The 24,144-nt window shown below is 33.0% G+C and overlaps 1 protein-coding gene across 1 annotated transcript; it reads right to left on the bottom strand.

The window, feature by feature from the left end:
- Positions 1-2,035: 2,035 nt before the first annotated feature.
- LOC123708857 (chitin deacetylase 1) lies at positions 2,036-24,144 on the bottom strand. The gene is made up of 12 exons (XM_045659794.1): positions 24,020-24,144; positions 20,786-20,889; positions 19,004-19,115; positions 17,527-17,654; positions 14,892-15,034; positions 12,929-12,971; positions 11,847-12,023; positions 10,114-10,252; positions 7,719-7,822; positions 6,730-6,872; positions 4,170-4,391; positions 2,036-2,628 (listed from the first exon to the last, which is right to left on the bottom strand). The coding sequence occupies exons 1-12, from the start codon at positions 24,108-24,110 to the stop codon at positions 2,553-2,555; spliced, it is 1,482 nt and encodes a 493-aa protein (XP_045515750.1). The 5' UTR covers positions 24,111-24,144; the 3' UTR covers positions 2,036-2,552.

Below are 24,144 nucleotides of genomic sequence, written 5' to 3'. Positions count from 1 at the left end.
ACTACAACCGTTATGTTCTAAAATCCAACTTGATGACCATACGGAAGCAGAAGAGTGTCGCAGGAAATCACCTTGAGTATACTTATACTTGGCACATCCAAAACCTACTAGGTTATTTATACCCCCTTAATAATTACTTTACCTTAAGTAGACTTAATTCTCTTGGCGGTTAATCTGTTACCCGAATGAACTGGCTCGCCAACTAACTCGACTAAAACGTCACCATATTCTAGAGATAAAAGACAGGTACTAGCTCTGGGCAGAAGATGAGTAGATGCCAATGGGAAGCCACTCCACATGACAGTACCTCAGAACAGATTCGCTCATGACTATGGCTCTAATCAGGCTTGATTGCAACTACCCGCAAAAATAAATTCTCTTGATAGAGTCAAAACAAATAAGAAATATTATTATTTAATACTTTAAGTGCATTATAAAGTCAATTATTGATCTATAGGGCTTTGGAAAAATGTGTTTTATTACGCGAATAAACAAAATCACATCAAGTAGAAAGTAATAAGGGTTTTAATAAGATTAGCATACAACATAGGTATGTTTACATCGCTTTCATCACGGTCGTAATAGTCTTATTATATTTTATGAAGCTCGAGAGCGCCGTTATCCTGAAAATATCTCTGGACCTTATTAAGAACATACCACAACCTACCTGTGTTGATATTTATTTAGGGACGTTTGTGACTGTTTACTTGAGAAATGTAATAATCCTTTGTTAGAACGGTCGCCACTACACTGAAATTAGTCTGTTATTTAATCAAACTTAGAAGGTACCCAAAAATTTACTAACTTAATATGTAAAGGTCGATATTTTGTCGGTCAGATTAACATCCCTATTGTGTAAAGAAATTATTGGCGCTACAACCTTTTTAGGTCTGGGCCTCAGATTTCTTTATCTGTTTCATGATCATTACTCAATCTAATAAGCAAGCCGGTTTCCTCAGGACGCTTTCCTTACGACGCTTTCCTCCGCCCGTCGAGCGAATGTTAAATGGGCTTAGAAATAAAGTCCATTAGTGCACGGCCAGTGACCGAACCTACAACCTACTCTCATCCCTGAGTCGCACGCTAAAGCCATAGATCCGAATTTGTTTGCACTTCTCTACGCCTCAGGATCACGCGATACATAAAAAGATTGGGACGCATCATAGTATCCTTTTAAGTAAATGACATTTCAAATAACTTGTTGGTATTTAAACTAGGTCGTAGTGTTTAACGATTTTTTTTGTACAGAGACAATTTATAAAAAACACGCTTGACTGGAATCGAATATTCAACCATAATAGTTTAAGCTGTCTTCAATTGAGCCACACCTCCTTTGGATAGATGGAGGGTATTACAAGCATTATTGGAAAGCTTTTAGCGTCTGAGAACAGATTCTGTGGGTTTCTAGTGCTTAAGTGCATAAGCCGTATCTCGGAAACTCAGATCATAATTAATTAGGATTCTTGTATATGTTTGGAATTAATATTGTAGTCCCATGTATCAGTGTCCACTTAGTGAGAGTTGAGGTAGGGGTCGCGGCTTTTATAAACAAAATAATAACAATTGGCCACTAGAGGTGGATTGCTGGATAATTCTAAAAAAAAATTTATTACTAAAATAATGTAAAAGCTTGCAAATGATTGAATGTATTTCCGTGAGATGACTAATTGGCATATTAATAAAAAAAAAGTACACAGTGTAATAAATTTATAAATTGACATAAAGAACTAAATAACTAACAGTACCGGTTGCGTCTCAACCCACAGGCCGAGCGGTCGAAACACTGCTGGGCACTATTTCTATGTGCGCAGTAAACTCACACGAAATTCATGTGTGTTTGGAGGCCTAAATAAATCATAGTGGTCAAATATCCAATTCTATACAAGATATCCTAAATTTTGTTCTCGGTTTAAACATATTCAAAGTCATATAATAATATAACAATAATATATACCAATATGCCTTAACGGCCTTTACAGTTCTGTTCGGGCTGTGATTTTTAAGCTTATAATATATTATAAAATTAAATAAAAAAAACACTGTTTCTAATTATTTTATTACTGTACTGCATTTCAGTTCACGTAACGAATTTACATAGCACCAAATCAAGCACCAAAAAATATAAAATTATTACTAGATTTCTTACATATATGGCTAGAATGTAGTCTCTTCAATTTACGCATTCAATGTCCATCAAAAATCATCAACAAACGCTTGTCAAATAATGCAATGACTAGTCACTGCTACAACTAGGCTATATACACATTACATATTAAATTAATAATATTAAAAATGAAAAGAGTAGGTTACAGTCTATTAAAAGAGATTATAATGTTTAATATACGTAATTTTAAGTGTGCCATAGAACTCATCAAAACCTAGAAGTTCTAATACAGAGTGTCAAAATACCTATATTACATTTCAAACTGTTTAAAACTTCCAATTTAAAAAAATAGTATTTTTGTGTATATAAATAAAATATTCTTAATAGTGATGTGACCCTAAAAAACTGGAAGAGAAAAAATGGTCATAAACGAACTGTCGACAAAGTTTCACTTAAGATTATCGGGTATGTAATTGTCCTTCCCGGGTATGCCTGTTCCGCCCGAGTCGCCCAGCCAAGGGTATCTGAAAGCACTCTTAATATAAATGGCCTGGAAAGGGTTCGGCTTTGTAAAAATAATAGAAGAGATTCGGTAAGGTTACACAATTGCTACGTGATTGCTACGAAGCGTAGATGAAAATAATATTGAAAAATGATATACATACACCACCACTCGTGGTAAACGAAAACTCAATATTTATTAAATTAAATAAATAATTCATATTTAGAAGTTTCATTAAACAATTCATCTAAAATGATATCTATAGTAGGTAACCTAAAGCTTTAGCAGTAGTGGAAATAACACATAGTTATAACATGTATAATACTACGACGTCAAAGGTAAAAAAAAATATAGTGCGTTACATATTTTACATTATCTCATGGTAGAACTTGTTTAGACTTATTTTTATGAATAGGATACTTTTATGAGAAAGACTCAGGCATGTCACGTGACCATTTCCATGCAAATTCGTTTGGCGTTAATAGGTCGCGCTTGTCGAGTTATGTCTCAGGGATATAATATCGTTAAATTGAAAAGTTTAAGTCAATCATTAAGATTTACTTTATAAATACTTTGACAATATTGTCACGCGGCAAAAATAAATTCTATTCTTATTAATTCTAACAAAAGATTTCTTATAACTGTAAATAGAACAATTACGAATCCGTACATAAAAATAAAACAATCTAACATTCCTTTTTATACCAGGTAAACCATTAATTGAAAATCCAAAGAGCAAAATTAAAATTGGATTGTTTGATCTCGCATGTCAGAGACAAAGGAATTTTTAACCGGTTTAAAATCGCAAAAATTCAGTTCGCCGGTTCTTTTACAGTAGAATTATCCGTGCCCGCAGGCCAATGTAAACCAGTACAAAAAACATTCAGTACGTTACGTAATTCGGTTCGATGTTTGTTCCGCGAATAGTTCCTTGTGCTCTTATTGAGTGCGGGAATATTAATTGAACGTATGGGTATGCTATGCTTACTTCCACTTTAACATATGCTAATATTATAAAAAATGTTTGATTCATCATTATAGTTCGGCACTAATCAATCATTTTTATACCTAAAGGTTATTTTCGTTTACATATGTGACGCGTAACAAATAAGAATAACCACGCCAATTAACTCAAAAATTAAAAACAAAAAGAAAAGACCGCGTCAGATGAAACTTCATCTCCTTCAACTTCTATATTCAATTTAATCTTCAAAATCATTTCAAATTCTCTGGACCTTAAAACTATGTAACGCTCCTGTAATAGATGCTCTTTGGAAATTCTTTCTAACAGCTCATCCTTCTTAGGCAATAGGTTTAGGATCTCCGTGGAATAGGCTGCCGGACTCCATACGATTGAAGTAATGTCTTTAAGTACGTAATTGGCATGTTTTTAATCGCAAGCAAAAACTTTTTCTGTTAACATTATGTTCACCATAATGATCATGTATTTTAGAATAGATAGCTGTATATATTGTAGAAAATGCATTATATATGATATGGTGTACTTCAATTAATATATACAAATATTTAGATCAAATTACCAGTGACTAATATAAAACTTACTGATTAGGGCATTCAGTACAGGTCTCCATATATCTCGTGTCTGTGAAATTTGTGTCTGGGTGCTTGAATGGCAACGCGCACTTGTTGGAGATGTTGCACGCTGCTGGTGGGAGATCCTTTTTATCACACTTCCACGCCTCGTAATTGTTCAGGGTTGACGCTGAACGAGGCTCCGTTATCCATGTTAAGGCCTGAGTTACAGTTACGAACCATACGTCTTCTCTGCAATTTCACGTTTACATATAAAATTCATAAAAACATATTATAAATATTCTATGTACTATAAATTGTTACATTATTTATATTACTTGTGTTTTAAAGGTTATTGGGAAAGTAGACCAACAATAGACATCGTAGAACAAACATTACTATATATATATTTAGCGGTAAAACTGGTCATTATTATTGTCATTTATTTTTTACTCTATATTTAAGGATTATCTATATTGTAAAACATGCTCTGTGAAATTAAATTGGAAACATAACCTCTTTTGTAATTTAAAATGAAAGAGACGATATTCAGATGTCATCGCTCCTACGGATTAATTACTTGAAATTACGGCTTGTAATTACGGAAAATCAATTATGAAAGTCGCTACAAATGAAATAAAGTGGAAATTCGGTCGTTTCTTTTTTAAATAAATGCTAATAATAGCTTAAATAACACTAATTGAGATATGCGTGAGACACTGACAGTATAAATTATAGATTTACTAGCGGACCTGACAGACGTTGTCCTGCATGATATTTCAAGTGATTAGGATAATAAACAAAGTAGGAAAATACCGACTGCAGCGCTATCTGCCGGGCTGATTTGTGAATCTAAACCATCCAGGGCTCCACCCAAACGCAAACAAAAAAAACATTCAAATCAGTCCAGACGTTTCATAGGATATCAGTGTCACAAACATACACTGATTGAAATCGGTTTAGTAGTTTAGGAGTCCAAAGCGGACAAACAACGTGACGCGTAATTTATATATATTAAGATTATAAAAACTAGATTAAAAGCAACTAAACTAGTTTAGTTAGAAAACAGGTTATTTTTATAGATGTAGTCACAAAGATCATAACCCATCGGAGGTAGGCCGGCCATACAGGACATGACGGCGCATGGACAAAGCCCAATAAATCCGATAGCTCATTAAATTGAGACCTCGATAAAACAAAAGACCGCCTGGTCCACCGACGAGATAGATGGATGACGTTACAAAGCAGGCTTCAAATGGATGCAAAAGGCACAATGCAGGAGAATAATGACCGAAGGATAAGTCTAAGGTAAATCGGTTTCCTGACGATGTTTGAGCGAATGTCAAATGCGCACATATAATGTCCATTAAGAGCACAGACGGGGATCGAACCTGGAACCTCAGGGATGAAAATCGCACATTGAATTCACTAGGTCCACACTGCTCTAACCGAATATTACATAGAGTAAGAGCCGGTCTTAAATATCGATATTTCAATAAAACTTGGAAGCCTTCAATTTGCTACTTTCTATTAGTAGAGTTATCCCTTATTCCACAGAATTGTTGAGAGGATTATTTTTATACTGAGTAATCATTGGCAATACTTTTTTCTTTATCGAAATTTGCAGAGTATTTGGTATAGTAAGCCTATTACGTAATACATTGGATGGCTGTGCCTCTAGCGTACCTGGCACTTAGAAATTTCACTCTTAATAATCGGGAAAGATTTTTAGTAATACATATATTGTGATTTATGGAATGTACAATTACGAAATTTTTGGTTCATTAATAAATACATTATTTAAAATAACATAAACTCGAGCACCAATTTAATGGTCTGTCGTTGAATACTTATTATATCACGTAAATAAATACGCGTGAAGTGAATTATGTAAATTTTTATTATTCTTTATGATTCTTCAACACCATGTACAGAGCCAAGAAGTAATATTAGAACGTAATTTTTATTTCTTCTTTTTGGAGTATCCTTGGTTGGCGATCATCATGGCTTCTTTAATTTTGGATTACGCCATTCTGAACAATGACTTCGTGCTTTGACCAAACCACGTCTGCCAGGTCAAGTAATTTTTTTTAAGTGGCCGTTTTAATTGCAAAAGAGTTAATACAATGAAATCGTTATATTGCTTTAATTTATTTAGAAAACAGAATTTTGTATGAAATTAATGATTATATCTAATGAAATATAAGAAAATAATATGTTGTTTTCGTGTAAGTTTATATGAAATCACTGTGAACTACATATTTTTAGGGTTATTTGGTATGTTTATATATTTACGAATTTGTTTAATGCAACCTATATACTTAATATTGTCTTTTGTTAAAAAAGCTTTTACACATTAAGAAAAATACTTTTTTAAGCTGGTGCGTGGTCACGGTGACCACGGCACACTGAAAAGCACGCGAAACGTCGGAAAAAAAGTAAAATTTTGAATTATGTAAATAATTATTAATTTTTAATAATAATACATAGCTTTAATCCGTTCAAAAAGTTTTTTCTTAACCTATATACTTATCAAGTCATGCATTATATTATTTAAAAAAAAACTTTCTTTATATCAGAATTAACTTACTGTTCGCTCGCCCAATGAAGGAATTTGTGAAGGCCGCGTTCAAGTTCCTTAATTTGGAACCAATTTGTATGGAATGGCATCATATACGGCGCGCGGTTTTGTTCGTAGTAACGTCTGAAGTCCTCTTGAAGCCAGTCCAATACCTGTTAGACAATATTTAGTAAAGATTAAATGTTTTTATACCTCTAGTCGATCTCGTCTTCAACACTAATAAATGTAGACGAAAAAAATGGTTTGCTCATGAAACTAGACTTAAATTTGATACGGGTGTGACCAGCATACGTTCTGACTTTGAATAATATTGTATTTGCTATACTAATTGCAAAAAAACATATTTCAATGTTTCATCTTTAAAGACAAAATTATATTACATCAAATGTATAAAATTTCAACAGCCTGTGGCTTAATGTGTTTAAATTGTTTCGTATAGGCATACAGTCTGATAACGGAAAATAAATTAAATAGGCTTCTTAGTATGTACCCGCTCACCGTCTACATTCTTAAAATACGGCGAAAACTCTGGCTTATGAACACACCTTACGCAGTGTTGGAGATGCTACTGAGGCCTAATATGTGACACACTTTCTTCACTCACTCACTCCCACACACATTTGCTCACTTACTCATGCACTCAGGCGTGATGAAAACAGTTGAAAACTCAAAAACAAAAATAAAAGATGTTATTAAATTAAAAATACATTATATTTTTTAAGGAAGAGCTGGAACCCTGACCTTTCTATTAATTAAGAGGATTCCCAAATCTTACACATTGTAATGCATATGTACTTATAATCAATAAACACATTATTTATGTACTTGCTCTATGCCTTCTAACACAAGGTCAAATAATACAGAAACAAACACTTATATGTATCCATCTTACAAAAAACAAAATACATAAATAAACGCATGCCTTGTAATTTTCGTAAGGATTTGTTAATGTATCCTACATGCAAATTTAAAAGTTGACATAATGACAATTGACTTACATCATCAGAGTCATGATTGTGCAGGACACATTGATCCAAGTAAGGGCAATGACCTCCTTCGTATGTCGCCACGTAGTGAGCATTAAAAGGCACCTCCCATAGACCTAGGATTGCATTATAAATTAGACAAATCTGATTACTTTATACTACACTGCCATAATCCTAATGACGTAAACTCTTGGCTAATTCACAACCAAGACTTAGCTTTAAGTATGCCAGTACGTTTTTGACATACGTTAGTCGCGCTGAGCTAAGTCTCGACTCCGAATCGTTCTGCAAGATCTCTAATAGGGACTTAGGAGACTAAGTCCAATTTATGTATTTTCTGTGCTATAATATTGTGGCAATGGACTTTTGAGTGAGTTAGAATATCGTATTCAATTATATAACGTATATAAACGTACGTTGTCCTGCATGATATTTCAAGAGATTAGGATATTAAACAAAGTATGAAATAAAAGACAAACTGCAGCGCCATCTTGCGGGCTAATTTGTGAATCTATCTATCGCCCTGGATAGTGGTGCATACAAATATTCATTCAAATTGGTCCAGCCGTTTAAGAAATGTTCAGTGACCTACGCACGTACAGTAGAATTATATATATATAAATGATGCAGAATGGTATATGGTTATAGAAAATGAGAGCGAAAATTGTAAATAAACTTGGTGAAATATAAATACAAGTATTGTTAAGATTATCACTACAGTTATTTTAAAAGTCTGATTTTTTATAATATAATACTTCTCTTCTACTACTAATGTCATATCTATTCGGTATTTAGCAGCCTATTTCAGTCTTGCACCATCCTAATCACGAAAAGTCTTGGCTAATTCACGACTACACAACCCATAAGTTCGCCAGTACTTTTTTGACATACTGGAGTCTTGACTGAATGTTTCCTTAAGATCGCTAATAGAGACAAAAGAACTAACCCCAATAGATGTCTAAATATTTAGACTAAATCGTTCGATACGATATGAAATTGTGCATAATTTAGAATACAGAAGTGTACTAGTAAAAAAAAGTAAGTTGAATGTTTAAATATATGTAACAGCTAAGCACCAATCCAATATATCACAAGGTTAAAAATTGTACGCACCATTATAGTACATTTATAAAGGAGGACATCTAGTTATAGGCAGAGTGACTACTATACTATACGAGAGTGAACTCCCAAGCGAAATTAGAGAATTATCACTGAATAAATTCAGAACTCTCGTTAAACGTAAATTAAAAATAAAGCTTTTTATAAATTTGTCGATTATTAAAATGATACTAATCTTTGTGATTGATTTGCTACAGTTCAAACAATTTGTATGACTCAAAGCGTGGCGATTTAAAATAGTGGCGGAGAGTTTCATGCCTGTTCTTCTCGTCCGCTTAAATGCTTAATATCTTTTCTGTTGACGTTCATAAGGGTACTTGGTTAACTATATGAATAGAGTTATTTTAGTTTGAGTTCGACTACTTAACTAAATAAGGCAGAGTGACAAGGAGCACGTATATTTTGGATACTAGATTTCCGCCAAATATCAAAACATAAAATTATCAAAATACGTCTAAAGCCGTAATGATAATGAGAATAATGACGCTCATAATTCGTAAAAGCTTTACATAGATATCAGTTTATATAGATCGCGAAATACTTAATAGTTATTTTATTCATGACCCAGATAATTTGGATTTCGTCGTATAATTGCAAAACTTTTCGCTAAAACGGCTTAGTAAATGAACATTTAAAATAAGGCATCTTAGAAATATCAAGTTAGAACGGAACTTATTCACATGAAATTGGCTTAATATTGATTGGCGTGACCTCGATTTTTTTGCAGACAATTTTGCACCAAGATCTCTGTCGCACTTTCTAAATGACGGCATATTACATGCCTTGCTTTGTAGCAGAAAGTTTTATGGTATAGAATATCTTGTAAATAATTAATAGATAGTTTAAGAGGTGACACAAGTGAATTTTAAACATGACCTGACGCCGAGTTCTTAAGTCATAAAATAATATTAGAATTATTGTACAAAATTATGTATAACTACATATAAATGATGCTGAATAGTATATGGATAAATAAATTGCAAGCTAGAATTGATAGTCAAAACTTCTTGATGAAATATAACCAGTATTATTAAGAATTTTATATATTTATTTTTAAAAATTACTTGGCTTCTTACTGTGTCATATCTCTCGGCATTTAGAGTGATATTGGACAACTAGGTATAAATTTTAATATTATTTTGTAAATAATGATACCTATATTACGTAATGATCACGTACTAATCGTCCAGCAGTTTGAGTTTAGTTACAAACTTAGAGGAATATACTTCTAACCTGGAATATAGGGTGTTAACGAACAATTTTGCGAATATGTTGTTTAATTACTTACCAGGGAAGGACTTAGTGGGGCAGGTACCAGCTTTGCATTCATGAGCAATTTTGTAGTCGAGCGTGTAGGGCCATACTGGTATCGGCAGTGGTGGCACTCCTACTGAACTGTCATATATGTAGCCGAAATCTTCTAAGACCTGCGAATATATATGTTTTAAATATTCTAACTAATTTCAGTAACGAGACTGCGCGAAGGAAATTACCAAGAAACCGTATGCCTGAGACACAAAATGCTGATTACATTGACCAATAAAAATGATCTCGAAACAGATTTAGAAATTTATAGTAGTAGTAATATAGTTTTTAATCCGCCCAAAATATTTATTTATCTACTTCTTAACAATTATTCTTATTTTTAATTTAATTTTATTAACATTTTTTACATTTTCTTATTTGCTTACACTGCTAACTTTTACTATCATTATTATTATTATTTGTTTCTACAGAGTATTAGATTCTTATTTGGTTTTTTGCGACTGAGGCCAAACTACGTCTCTGGTAGAACAACTCTGCTCCTCAGCATAATGCTGAGCCAGGGATAAAAAACCACAGCACACACGTATTATACAATTAAACCGTATTCTTTAAAAAAATTGCTATCTTTCTATTATTATTCTTTTTTTTAATAATTTTAATTTTTTTGATTATTGTTATTTTATGTGTTTCTGTGTGTGTCTTTTGTTAGTAATAAATGTTATGTCTATGTCTAAATCTGAGACCCAGAACGGTTGTAGGACTATTGTTTTAATGTTCTAATGATTATATAAATAAGTATAGGTACAGATTTATATATCTCTGAAAAATTCACGACTATAGGTCTTATATTATATTATATAAGTAAACTTTTGTAATATTATACAAGTAACCACTCTAAAATACAACACATTGTATTCCATGAAAATCAGTATTTAATTTAAACTTCAGTTAACAAAAATAATTGCAGCAGTAAATTTTTAAATAAATCCGAAGAATAAACGAGATCGAGCTCCTCGAACAATAAATAATGTGAAAATTACAAAATTTGTATTTACGACCGCTGATCCTATGAAATATTTATATGATTTCGTACCGTTAATACTATTATTATAAAGCTTTTTTATTTGTTTTGAACGTAGTTATATCAGGTACGAATTGAAAAAAAAAATTGTTTTGCATTGCTGTATTTATGGTATTGTTATCTTTATAGAATACTTTTATAGAAATGTCTAAATGGATTTTTTTATTATAATAACATGAAAAGTGTTCTAGGGCTCAATACAAGCTGTTATAATAAAGGACAAACATTGGCTTACACTAGAGGCGTTCGCTTGACCTCCGACTATTTGAAGAAAAAAGAATACTCCTCCCGGAAAGGGAATCCGCCGAATAGAGAATCCGTCTGGCTGCGTAGATTCATTTATATATACTGCGATACAACCTTTTAGGTCTGGGCGTCAAATTTATGTTTCTGTTCTGTTTTAATTTCTAATAGGCAAGTAGGTGATCAACCTTCTGTAATTTACACAGGCCATCAACTGTTTGGGTCTAAAGGAAGGTTTCCTCACGATGTTTTCTCACCGTTCCAGTGAGTGTTAAATGCGCACATCATTAGTGCACAGCCGGAGATGGAACCTACGAACCCAGGTAAGAGAGCCCGTAGATACCAATAGACCAACACTGCTCTGCGTAGATTCGTTTACGATTTAAAAAATTCTAAACAAATAAAAACAATAAAAATGACGAGTAAATTACCTTGAACTGCGTATTCCGTCCTGGCTTTAGAAACGGTGCCCTCGCGCCGACCACCTCCGACCTTGATATATTTGAAAACTTGCGCATTATTTCGCGCATACCAATCATTTCACCCGCCCATTCTTCATAGCCTTTGTCTTGTAGGCCCTGCTGCTGTGATATTGTGCCTGTAGCCATCTACAAAAAATATCGGTTGGTATATTTAATTTTAATGTAAGTAATGACACATTGAAGAGTGTGGGAGTTGCAGGGACTCTATATGAAAGCATTGTGTTGTCACTCGTGCTACATAACATACGACACTGACGTAAGTGATGAATGATTTGACATTTATATTGTTTCCCTTTTCGCTATAAATGCCCTGTTTTCTAAGACCTAGACACTATTTAAGATAATATCTATGGATAAATGAGTAATAATTTTAAATGTTTTTCAGCTAATTTTATTTAAACAGACTGTAAAATCGAGTAATTGTTGGTATGACTGTGAGATAGTAATGATGATGCGAAAGTTTCAGTTGTTGTAATTTATAATGTAAACTGTCTAGTCAAGATCTTGACACCACGGGCCTAGTGAGAACATTGCAAAGGACAAAAATTCGAGGTAGTCTGAGTGCATGTTAATTTTATTTATTTATTTATACTGTGTTACCATAATATACATAATTATTAAAAAACAAAGAGTAAATAGGTTACATAAGTTATTAGGCAACAGGCGGCCTCATCGCTAGCAAGAGATTTCTTCCAGGCAACCCTACGTCTTAAGTGCTTAATAGTAGAAGAAAATTGTATACAACAATAGTAAACTAAATACTAACAATGTAATGCTTTCATAGGAAAGGTCATACATTTTTAAACCTTTATAGCCTGGAGATGTAGACAGACCATAAATTTGACAACAATAATAATTAACTGTTGACTTGACATCATGATAATCAATATGACCTTTACATGCCTATTTTATATGGATGATTGTGCGGCGTTTTTCTTATAATTAATCAATCAGAATGTACCACATTATATTTATTCATATATAAATACGAATTTAAAGCATAACATAACAAAAAGATAAAAAAAACTTACTTCGTGTCCATCGTGCGCTAGTTTCTGTACCATAGCGTAGTTACTGAAACAAATGAAAATATAGACAAAAGACTAATCAGACTTGTAAGAGATCTGTGGTAACATATAGGGTTTTAACATTGTACAACTTTGAATGTGAATTGTATCGTAAACAGTATATTTTCACTCTGCAGACGCAATAAATCCCAATTTAGTTCGAGTCGTTTATCCAGCAATGTAAGTACGGCTGATTTACTAAAATTGCCTGATTTATATCGTGAATCGTGAATCGTGATACTATGATATTTCGAACTTTTGCAAGAAATTAGGAATTATATTGCATAACAGTGATACAAGTCAAATTTATTTTTATTAATCTATAGTCTTAAAACGACATGTATGCTCAAAATATACAATAAAATATGATTACACAAAATTTGCACACACACACATGAACACGCAAGGAAAAAATTAATACCAAACAGTAAAATAGAAAACTAAAGAGGAACTTAAACTTAAGAGCGTGAGACACAATTACGGTAGGTAAAAATATTCTTGTAAAATACATCAATATTTTTATTAATGTTAGTCATTAAGTTGTAAAAGCTAGATAGCCTTTACACTGAAACATTAAAAGTAGCAGATTAACCAGCCGTAGGTACATATAGATGTCTTTTAATGGTAATAACTCTAGGATTACAAGAAAGCAAAATTAGCAAGAAGGTCATTATGATAAATGACGATTGCTATCTAATATATACGTAATGTGATATCTATCGCTTAAGTTCAAAATCTTTAGTCATAAGTAGGATACGACAGTCTCAGTTTTTGACGCCGACATCTCCCGATGTTTTCCTTAACTGTAGGTATATATTTCGCAAAATAAAATGCATAAACGGGTATTGATCGTAGAATCTCAGTATCAAGCGTTACATGGGAGTGTTAATAATAATCGAATGGCCCTACAAGCCTAAGGACCTTGGCCTCACATAGCAGCCTTTTATTATCATTTTTATTTCGTAGAGAAGTAGGTATATCAGCCTATCAGAATACATGTCGTCGAGTTTTGGATTTGAGATATACCAATTTCCTCACGATTTTTCCCTTCACGTAGCAAGTGTTAGAAACGGAAAGTTATTATGCACAGCCATCAAAAAATAATGGTAACGATTGTAACAGAGCAATGTTGGGTTCGTGGCTTCAGCGTGCGACTCCCATCCCTTAGATCGTAGGTTTGATCTACAGCTATACACCAATAGACTTTTTTTTCTATGTACGCATTCAACATTCGCTTTAGGAAAACATCGCGTGGAAACTGGCTCGCCTTAGACCCAAAAAGACATGTGTCAGGCATAGGAAACTGATCAGTGACCTTTGGGATGAGAGCCACACGTTGAAGCCACTAGGCCAACACTGATTTCGAATAATAACAGGCTAATGAGACTTAAATTGGTGTATGTGTACTATGGCCATATTAGGCAAAATTTATTAGGAACATTGATACAAAGTGTATGTACATAAAACAGGAGCTTTTAAGATCGCGACGCAAATGGTGTCAAGGAGGCCTAATCGGCTTTAGATAAACCAATTTAACGTCTCTTATGTCTTATTCGATTACATTCACAAAGGATCTTACTTTCAGACAATATGTTAAAAGATATTTTGGAGAGAGGAGGAGTTGTAATGTTTCTTTCGAAATATGTTTATTATTTATTTCTGATATCTATGTTATTATGCAAAGCAAAGTAAAGCTCGTTTATTAGCTTTTTATTTTTATTTTATTCCATTTATATATTAGGAATATAAAAATATGATGTATAGCAAAACTCAACTCTGGACGCTAGTGCGTTCTATTACTGACTGAAAACATTTCCCGTTATGAGACCTAAAAAAGTTCTGCGTCTAGTAAAGAAAAATTGTCTGAAAAATGAACAAAATTGATAACGGATTTATATACAAACTAAATAACTATACAGTAACTAACCTGTATTCGTGAGATAAGAAGAAAGTGCCCCGAATCGGGCATCCGTTGGGATTGCGCAACTTCCCGTTGAAAACTTTCTTGTATAGGTCGAAATTATTCAAATTGACCGCCCCGTCAAATGTTAGCATAATCATCTGTGGTGTCTGCAATTAAAAATGTTAATATTCATAATTGTTCTATAATATGGTTTTGGTTCCTAATAAAAATAATGATAACGATGTAACCAACTCATTCCTCAGGTCGTAGGTTTGATCCACAGCTATGCACCAATAGACTTTCTTTCTATGTACGCATTTAACATTCGCTTTAGGAAGACATCGCGTGGAAACTGACTTGCCTTAGACCCAAAAAAAAGATACAGAAACCTGAGGCCGTCTAAAATGGATGTACCAAAACCATACGTGTTAAGAGATTGTTTTACAGTATAAAATGCCATAGTCCGTTTTACATAGAATGTAATATGTAACAAAAAAAATTAAAAATAAAACACAAACCACAGTCAAATGACAAAACTGTATTTAACTACAATAACATAAAATGTTACAATAAACAAAATATCTTTAGGAGAATCCAAACTAATAGCAAAAATTAAAAACCACTTTCTCATTGTCTTACACAGTAATCTTTTCCATAGAAAAGAATCAAACGGGCAGGACTGAGCCCTAAGATCCCGGACTGAGATCGTTCCACAACTGAGCGTATTCTAAGGCATTTTTTGCCACACACCACCACTATGAGGAACCAGCTGCCCACTGAAGTATTTCCGAACCAATTCGACTTACGGTCCTTCAAGAAAAGAGCCTACCAATTCTTGAAAGGCCGGCAACGCACTTGCGAGCCTTCTGGCAATGTGAGTGTCCATGGGCGGCGGTATCGCTTCAGGTGAGCCTCTTGCCCGTTTGCCTGCTATTACATTTAAAAAAAGTAGGCTCGTCTCGTGTATTTGATAAGGCCACCCACGGACACTTAATGACAGAGGGCTCGGAAGTGCGTTGCCGACCTTTTAAGAATTAGTACGCCCTTTCTTGAGACACAAAGTATTGATTCAGAAATACGTCTGGGGCGGCTGGTTGCACATGGCGTTGCAAGAAATGGCCTAAATCTACTCTCAGTTGGGGCACAACTGACTTCAAGGTGAGAACTCGCGAGTGCGTTGCCAGCTTTTTAAATGCATGTAAACTTTGCATGCACTTTCTACAGCTGCATTTGTTCTAATTGTATTTCTCTATAAGTAGATGATAATCCTATGAGAAGCTAGTATACCTTACCAACTAAACCATATTTGCTCTTAAAAGCGAACACTCGGCAAACAATAGAAAGTAAAGGAAATTTTTATTATGTAACGTTATTGCTTCATAACCGCAAATATGTAAAATTATATAACTCACTACATTTTTGTAAGACTTTTACTTTGTGTAGATTTTTAATGTCTTTGGAATTAACATCTCAAGATTTCTGTGATAATAATATATTTTCTTGGGTCATATTGTACAACAATAGTAGTAATATTGTGTTGTCAAGTAACGTTAACATGTCAAAAGGAAGAGTCTGGACCACAGGGAATCCTAGTGTGGGGGCTATTGCAGTCTTTTTACATTTATCCTTTTTATTTTTATATATCATTACCATTTATACTTCATTACCATAATATACATAAATATACAAATAAAAAAAACAAAAAGTACATTACATAAGTTATTAGGCAACAAGCGATTTCTTCCAGGCAACTCTAATATGGAACAATAAAAAAAACACCTACAGAGAGGTACAAGAAGTGCAACATGCAACTATAGCTAAAATAAAATCAAAGCAAATCCAAAGATTCTATTGTGAATTAAAAAGTTTTTTATATCTTCTATATCACTCGATTGATTAGAAACGAATCTTATGAATTTATCATTAAGTTATATAGAAACGTTTGTAAAAAAACACGAAAAGTCCTACACACAGTTTCCTCTAAACTCTTTACTACAGTAAATTTGAACCTTAAATATAATTTCAGGTACAAAATAATCATCCAAAGAGTTTTGCTTATGCCCCAAACAATATTTTTATGAGTTATCTATGTTTACACGCGCAACGAGAATGTCAAAGAGTCTATGTAATTATTGGATGGAGTTCACGGATATTTCAGTGCAACGGCAGCACTGACAAGATTAATTAAGCAGAAAGGGTAGTCATAAATTTTATCACAAACCTTTCACTATTAAAGAGAAATTTAATTAAAATTCTTTATTAAATATATATCTTATACGGGATCAGCATTGCGGTAGTATTATAAAGTAGATTTACAATCGGTACTTATGGAGCCGTAACTAACTTGGAATTGATAATCAAATTAAAAATTTATATTTAAATTAACATTATAAGTAACAAATACATCGTGGTTGGTGAATTGAATGTTATTATACACTTATTCATTGAATCCATTCACTATAATGCATACAGCTTCGTAATTAAAATAATTATTATTTCAGGACAATTCTTCAGCTTCAGCAAAACAGCCAGTAAATGTAAGTTTAGAGACATTTAATTGTATACATAGTAAAAAGGAGGGATCGCTTTTTTGCTATCTCTTTCACGCAAACACTAATACATATTATAATTTGGAAATAAAAAAAAATATTATACTTACATCCTCAGGCTCCAGTCCACCCGGTATGAGTGTGCCGTCTTTTGAGCAGAAACAATAGGGTAGCTGACAGTCACCCGGCTCGCACCGAGTCGCAAGGTCGGTTGGGGCTTCTGTTATGGGTGCTGGGGCTAGAAATATCACATATATATAGTCAGCACTGAGTGATGTATAGGCAAATAAAGAAATGTATGTAATATGCTTTTTTTATATTATAGAGCAAACGGGCAGAAAGATCATCTTATGTTTAATGATACCGCCCACCGAGACTCATAATACCAGAAGGTTTACCAGGTCTTAGCCGGCATATTGAAGAATTAATATGCTCTTTTCTTACAGGACCCCAAATCGAATTGGTCCGGAGAAACTGGTTCTGGAGAGCTCAACGGGCAGCTAATTCCAGATGTGGTGGTACACAGAATAGAACCTTAAACAGCTGGAGGAAAATGGAAATTAAGGTGATAGGGCTGGTTATATTTACAAGTAAACCAATATTAGATGATATCTGTTGTTGTTGGTTTGACTTGACAAACTGAGAAATCTATATAAATATCAAAACGTTCCGTTTACGTAAAATTACCATCAACTCATACCTGTACTTTTTAAAATTACATTAAAAATTGAAATGCTCAATCGCCTCCAATATTGACATTTGAATAGGCACCATTTGTAAATACCGACGAATGACTCGGAAAGTACACATATATAATTCAAGATCGTACGCTATACGAATGTTTGATGTTGTAGGTACGAATAGTTAAACAAAGCGACGCGCACTGTGTTTGGTATTCGTGCCATCTCGGCAGTTCCTTGCTTACACCGGAACAAGCATCAGGCATTTGATTCATTCCCTATTCCATATTATAGAAGGCTCATGAGCTGAGTTGTTTTATGATCGTATACGTACTTGAACGTTTATTATTTCTTTGTGACATCTAAACATTGAAATTGATATGATTAAAGTAGATTTTTTATTTATTTTGTTACCATAATATACATAATTATACAAACAAAAAACAAAGAGTAAATATGTTACATAAGTTATTAGGCAACACGCGGCCTTATCGCTAACATGCGATTTCTTCCAAGCAACCCTACTATGGGCCAATAAAAAATTAATCACCTACAGAAGGTAAAGTACAAGAAGTGCATAATTAATTAACAAAAAAAACTCGAAGTGACATGCAACTATAACTAAAATGAAATAAAATGAAATCCGAAGAAAAAATTTAAATAATAATATGTATAAATAGACATGTAAAAGCTCTGCAAAGGTTAATTGACTCACAATTAACATATATAAGTAGTAGCTAATTACGAGGCAGAAGAAAAATTATCAAAAACAAGATTTTTAAATAGTTATTAGTTAGACTCACATGTTTTGTCTTTAATCTCAAAAAACTGTTATATTTACAAATAATTATTTTCACTGCTCATAATGTATAATTAATTGTAAAATTAATATGTAAAAATGACTTACTTGTCGCAATTGGACCACACCTCGCTTCAACTTTGAAAGTACAATATTTGCTGATGTCATCAAAATACAGCCCCGATGGACATCTATTTAAGTATGGATAACCGTCAACGCACTGAAATCATAATTAAAGATAAGTTTATTATTATTTATAGAAAAATAATTTATTTAAATAAAATATATAAACTGGTTTTCAGCCTGCACGAAGCGATTTCCGCGTGCATATCGTGTATTTTGGTAAGATTTTTGCGACCTCTTTAACAATAATCGTTATACGCTTAAGTTCCTGAGGAATCGGTACGTATTGACGGTTTTCATTAAATAATATTTAAAGATAGATAGATACACAATTAGCATAACCAAAAATGATTTTCAGTGAGCCCTTATATTTATAGGTTTTGAAAAAGATCAAACGCGTATAATAGACCTTTTGTAAGCTAAGTAACTGTATTAGAATCATACAACGAAATTAGCTTGAATTCGTCTAAAAACAAATAAATATTATTTTAATATTTGTATAGCAATATGTAATTGACTTTTTAATATACATTTAAAATAAAACTGTTATAAATGCGAATGTATTTACAAACCTACCACCATTATTGCGGAGAGACATTAGGATTGGATATATAATATATCCCGGGCTGGGTCCACATAGCGCTGCAAAAAAGCCTAACCCTACACTCGGTTTGGGAACGACGGACGTCGAGGTGATACGGGTGGAATTTCACAATCTGCCTCGGCGTCCAATAATGAAATTCAGTTGGAGGCATAAAGGAGGTATTATATGAAATAATACTTTAAAGTCGGACATGCAAAAATAGGTTTCATTTCTGAGTTTATTTTTAATAACCAAGTTTTTTTTATTACATTCACACGCTCATGCCAAGAAACATTACAATTGATGAATAAATAAAAATAGGAGGTCAAATTAAATCCCTTTACGTATAAACAAAAAAATATTCCTGTTAACATTTTTATGTTTATGAATAACCGATCACATAATAGAAAATTTAAAAAACAAAATATACTAGAACGTATGGCCTTCGGAAGGTGTTCACAGTTTAAATTATATTATGAACTAGAACTAATAAACCTGTCTGAAACCAGTTTTGTTGTAAAATGTCAATTTTACATAACATTGGAAGAATATCATTTCCGCATTATGATATTATGTTAATAATACTTTTGTATTTCACATGGTGTATGCAAAAACTAAAAGTATAAAATTACTTAAACGATATTTTTTTAAGTTTTCGAAAGAAAAAAAAAGAATAGAAAAGGTGATCAAAATTTTTTAGAATCACAGTACAGTAGATTTAAAAACGTTTAAATTTATGATAATAAAAATGATAAACGTTGTGGTCGCGGTTTTGCGGATAAATAACTTTTGTCTTTTTCTGCCGTAATATACGGTATCATGCGCTACGCGTAATATGAATTGAAAACCCCAGTGGGCGGACGAATCTTGACTCTGGGGTACACTCTGACTATGTAATTGAACCTGGAAGTGCACCAATAAACTCATCATGAGTGAACTTCCAAAAAAAGAGAACACGACAGCTTTTGTGCTGTTATTTTCAGATTAGGATTATGATGATTACAAACGAATTTTGACTAACTTTAGCGAGAACACGGTTGAGCCTAGACCGGATATATGCACGTTTGTGCAATTGTTTTCCATATAATGGTTACACAATGAATACTTCAACCATCAACAGATGCTAACATAAGATGACTAATGCAATTAAAGTGCAAATTTCAGTTTATTATTAAACTTCTTACCTGATAAAATCTTCTACACGTCGCAGGGTCTGCGAAATTTCCATTGCCTTGCGTGCCTTCCGGGCACACATAGTCCGCGCCTTCTTTGTCTTTTTGACATTGAACTGTAAATGTTTTAACAAGATATAATATAAATAATATACAATCGGGTGGACCAAACTTTATATTATAATATAATATCATAAATGATAGTTGAAAAGTTTGAATTATATTTATGTTAATTCCAACACATACATAACAAATATAGAGTATTTACAATACTCCACACCTACCTAATAATATATATATATATATATAGAAAATCCAAAACAACTTTAATATGCGTTGCGGCAGTGTACCTTTAATGCTGGCAGCATTCCTCGCTATATTGCGATACTTATTCGTTGAGCGAGGAAAGCACCAGTTCTGGGGTCACCCGTATTCTCTACCAGGCTCCAACTTACATATCAAATTAGCGCCTGTGCACATGAACCACACTGCCTAAGAGTCTCTACTCCAAAGGGAACACAATCAAAGTTGGAAGAAAGACTAATACAACTACGATACGAATACCTCCATAAAAAAATGTATCCTGTATAATGGTTGATGATATATAAAAGACCATTGTTTGTACGATAAAGAAGTTATTAGATAAAGAAGGGATCCCGGGCATATCAGAAAGTACTGCTCGTGAAACAAATATACATTTTCTATATAACAATGATACAAGAAGCAAAAGTAAATACGGAAGTGTAATCCAATAAAAATGAAAATATTTCTTATTTTCTACAAGTAATGAAAACTGATATTTATTATTACGGATATATATGTTTCTTTATTATTATTATTTTATATAAAACCTTGACGCCTATGGACACTCTCAATGCCAGAGGGTTCGCGAATGCATTGCCGGCCTTTAGAAAAATTGTGACCCCTTTTCTTGAAGTCTTCAAGTCGAATTGGTTCGGAAATACTTCAGTGGGCAGCTAATTCCACATATTGGTGGTCGGAAAACTGCTGTATAAACCCTCAGTTGTGGAACGACGGACGTCGTTTTTTATTATTAATTTTTAGAAGATTGATAAAGATTTAAACACTTTTTGGACAGATCAACACGATACTATTTGTGTTGTCTCTATATTGTTTCCTATAGATGAATGAATTATCTATGACTAGAGTAACAATTTTTTTTTTACTTATTTACGTTACGTGAGACCACTGAAGCGATTTCACGGAACTAAAACGAATTCGATATTATAAAGTACTTCATGCAACACGTAAAATTATTAATTAAAAATAAAATGTTACAAATAGAAATAAAACTGTTAATACCACTTTGTAACTGACTTTAAAATCGAAGTAGAACGGTATTAATAAGAAAAAGTACAAAAAAAATCCTAAAACTTTACTTAAGATTTCAATATTGACTTTGCCATATCAAATGAACAAACTGTGCATTATAATGTGGGATCGTCTTTAGGTAACGACATGGTTATTTAAACCCTTTCTTTATTACAAATTCCAGACAAAAAAATTGAACAATTTACCATTGGAAACAGATGAAGCTATGTTTTCAATTGTTTTGTATTACCGCGCAATACTCTTCGTAGACTTTTTAAAACGCGTCTTAATACTATTTACTTTTAATAAATATGTAACAACACTCAAAGCACCGACTTCGTAGCTCGATTGGTCACTCAGCTTTAGATTAAATGAAAGGCAGACAGAATGTAAAAAAATATTTACAAGATCTTAGAACAAAATAGGTGAGTGCATTCTAGTACCACATGGAATTGTCTACCTAATGTTTGAACCGAAACCCAGAAATAAAAGCAGTTTTAGTTTTGTATATAAACTGGTATCTTAATTTAAAACATCCGTTTCCTTATTTAGCTGTTACGGAAGATTAGTTTATAATTTGTTGTAATAGATAATCAACAAAAGAAAGAATCACTTTTATAATAGTCCTAACTTAACTAAACTTAACTCAAGTCTAAACTAACTAAACTTAAAAAAAAATAGATTTAAAAATACATGTTAGAGTGAATCTACTACACTAAAATTGCGACGTGTGTCGCTCGTATATACATAATGTTAAGTTTCTCGTGTAATAAAATCAAATTTTGTAATGAGAAAATAAAGTTTTTTAAACATTAATCTTAAAAAGCAAGGTATGCGGGCGGTACAAGCTTGTTAACTGTTAAAAAAAGGTAAACAATCATATTCTATCCATATGCATATAATAAAATCTTCCAACTAGTCTGAAATAATTATAAAATTCTTTCATTTTTATCATTGCATTTTATGAATAAATATTGGTCGAGCCAAGTAGAAAATACAGTCAGAGACCGCAAAGTAAAAAGTGCATCCAAAAATAAATTGGTTTATACTGTGCCGCAACTGTAAGCCATTTTGAATAATTTAAAAGAATGTTCTGCTATGCCTACATATAATGGCATTGAAATACCGATATGTACATTATAATTTATTCCTGACAACAACGGAGCAACGTTTTATAAATAATTATTGTGCCCAAATATATTAGATTTATCTGAACAACTATCGACAATTAATCACGCAATGATGCAATAAATTGCATTTCGTTTGAAGGTAGGATGGAAGGACGATGTGTTTTTAGCAGGTGCCACGAGTGTCGAGTAATGATTGAAATGTGTTGCACACGAACTCGTTCAGTAAACCTGTCAAAGTAACTATCTATATTTGTCCATTTTGCTACACAAATACTTACAATAACTTTCATACATAAGTACATTTGATACACGATACAACGAAAGTATTTTGATATAAGATCTTTTGGCATGTCAAGAAAATAAGCTTATAAAGGTTAATTCCACGTACAATAGCGTAGGACTTATTTCTATTGTTCGTAAATCATCAATACAACGTTCGTAATTCAAATAAATAGTAAATCACATTTTAAGTTCCATTGGTTAATGTCAAATGTCGTTAATATAACTGGACACGTTCCAATGTCAAGTGAAAGAACGTGCACAGAGGTCCACATCCTCAAAGGGATGTTCGGGTAACTGGCACTTTCTAAAGCAATTATACGAAGTAGCGTAATTAGCGATCCATTGCTAAATAGATTGAATAACACGCGCCTTTCGTACCAAATTCGCCAAAACCTATGTAAGTTATAGCTTTCACCTTCCCCATTACGAGTACATTGAAGCACTTGTATAACAAGTTGAAAAGCTGTACCTACCGCTACATAAATAACTAAACACAACTAACCGTTCACAAATAATATGGCACACAAAATAAATGATCGCATGATCATCGTCCGAACAAGGTTCGTGTGTCGCGACATAGCACCTTTCACCATCGTGTGGACACTGACAAGTTTGAAGTGATCATTG

This window comes from Pieris brassicae, chromosome 4 (genome assembly GCF_905147105.1).
Source record: "Pieris brassicae chromosome 4, ilPieBrab1.1, whole genome shotgun sequence".
Lineage (NCBI taxonomy): Eukaryota > Metazoa > Arthropoda > Insecta > Lepidoptera > Pieridae > Pieris > Pieris brassicae.
The sequence above is the reverse complement of the archived record's forward strand: the minus strand, read 5'-3'. Positions and strand labels throughout refer to the sequence as shown.

Excerpts from the sequence above, each read along its gene's own strand:
- LOC123708857 (XM_045659794.1), bottom strand. The coding sequence starts at position 24,110 with ATGGTGAAAGGTGCTATGTCGCGACACACGAACCTTGTTCGGACGATG. Across the intron at positions 15,035-17,526 it reads GTGGACTGGAGCCTGAGGAT|ACACCACAGATGATTATGCT; the intron begins GTAAGTATAATA and ends TTTTAATTGCAG. Across the intron at positions 10,253-11,846 it reads GACGGAATACGCAGTTCAAG|GTCTTAGAAGATTTCGGCTA; the intron begins GTAATTTACTCG and ends ATATATTCGCAG.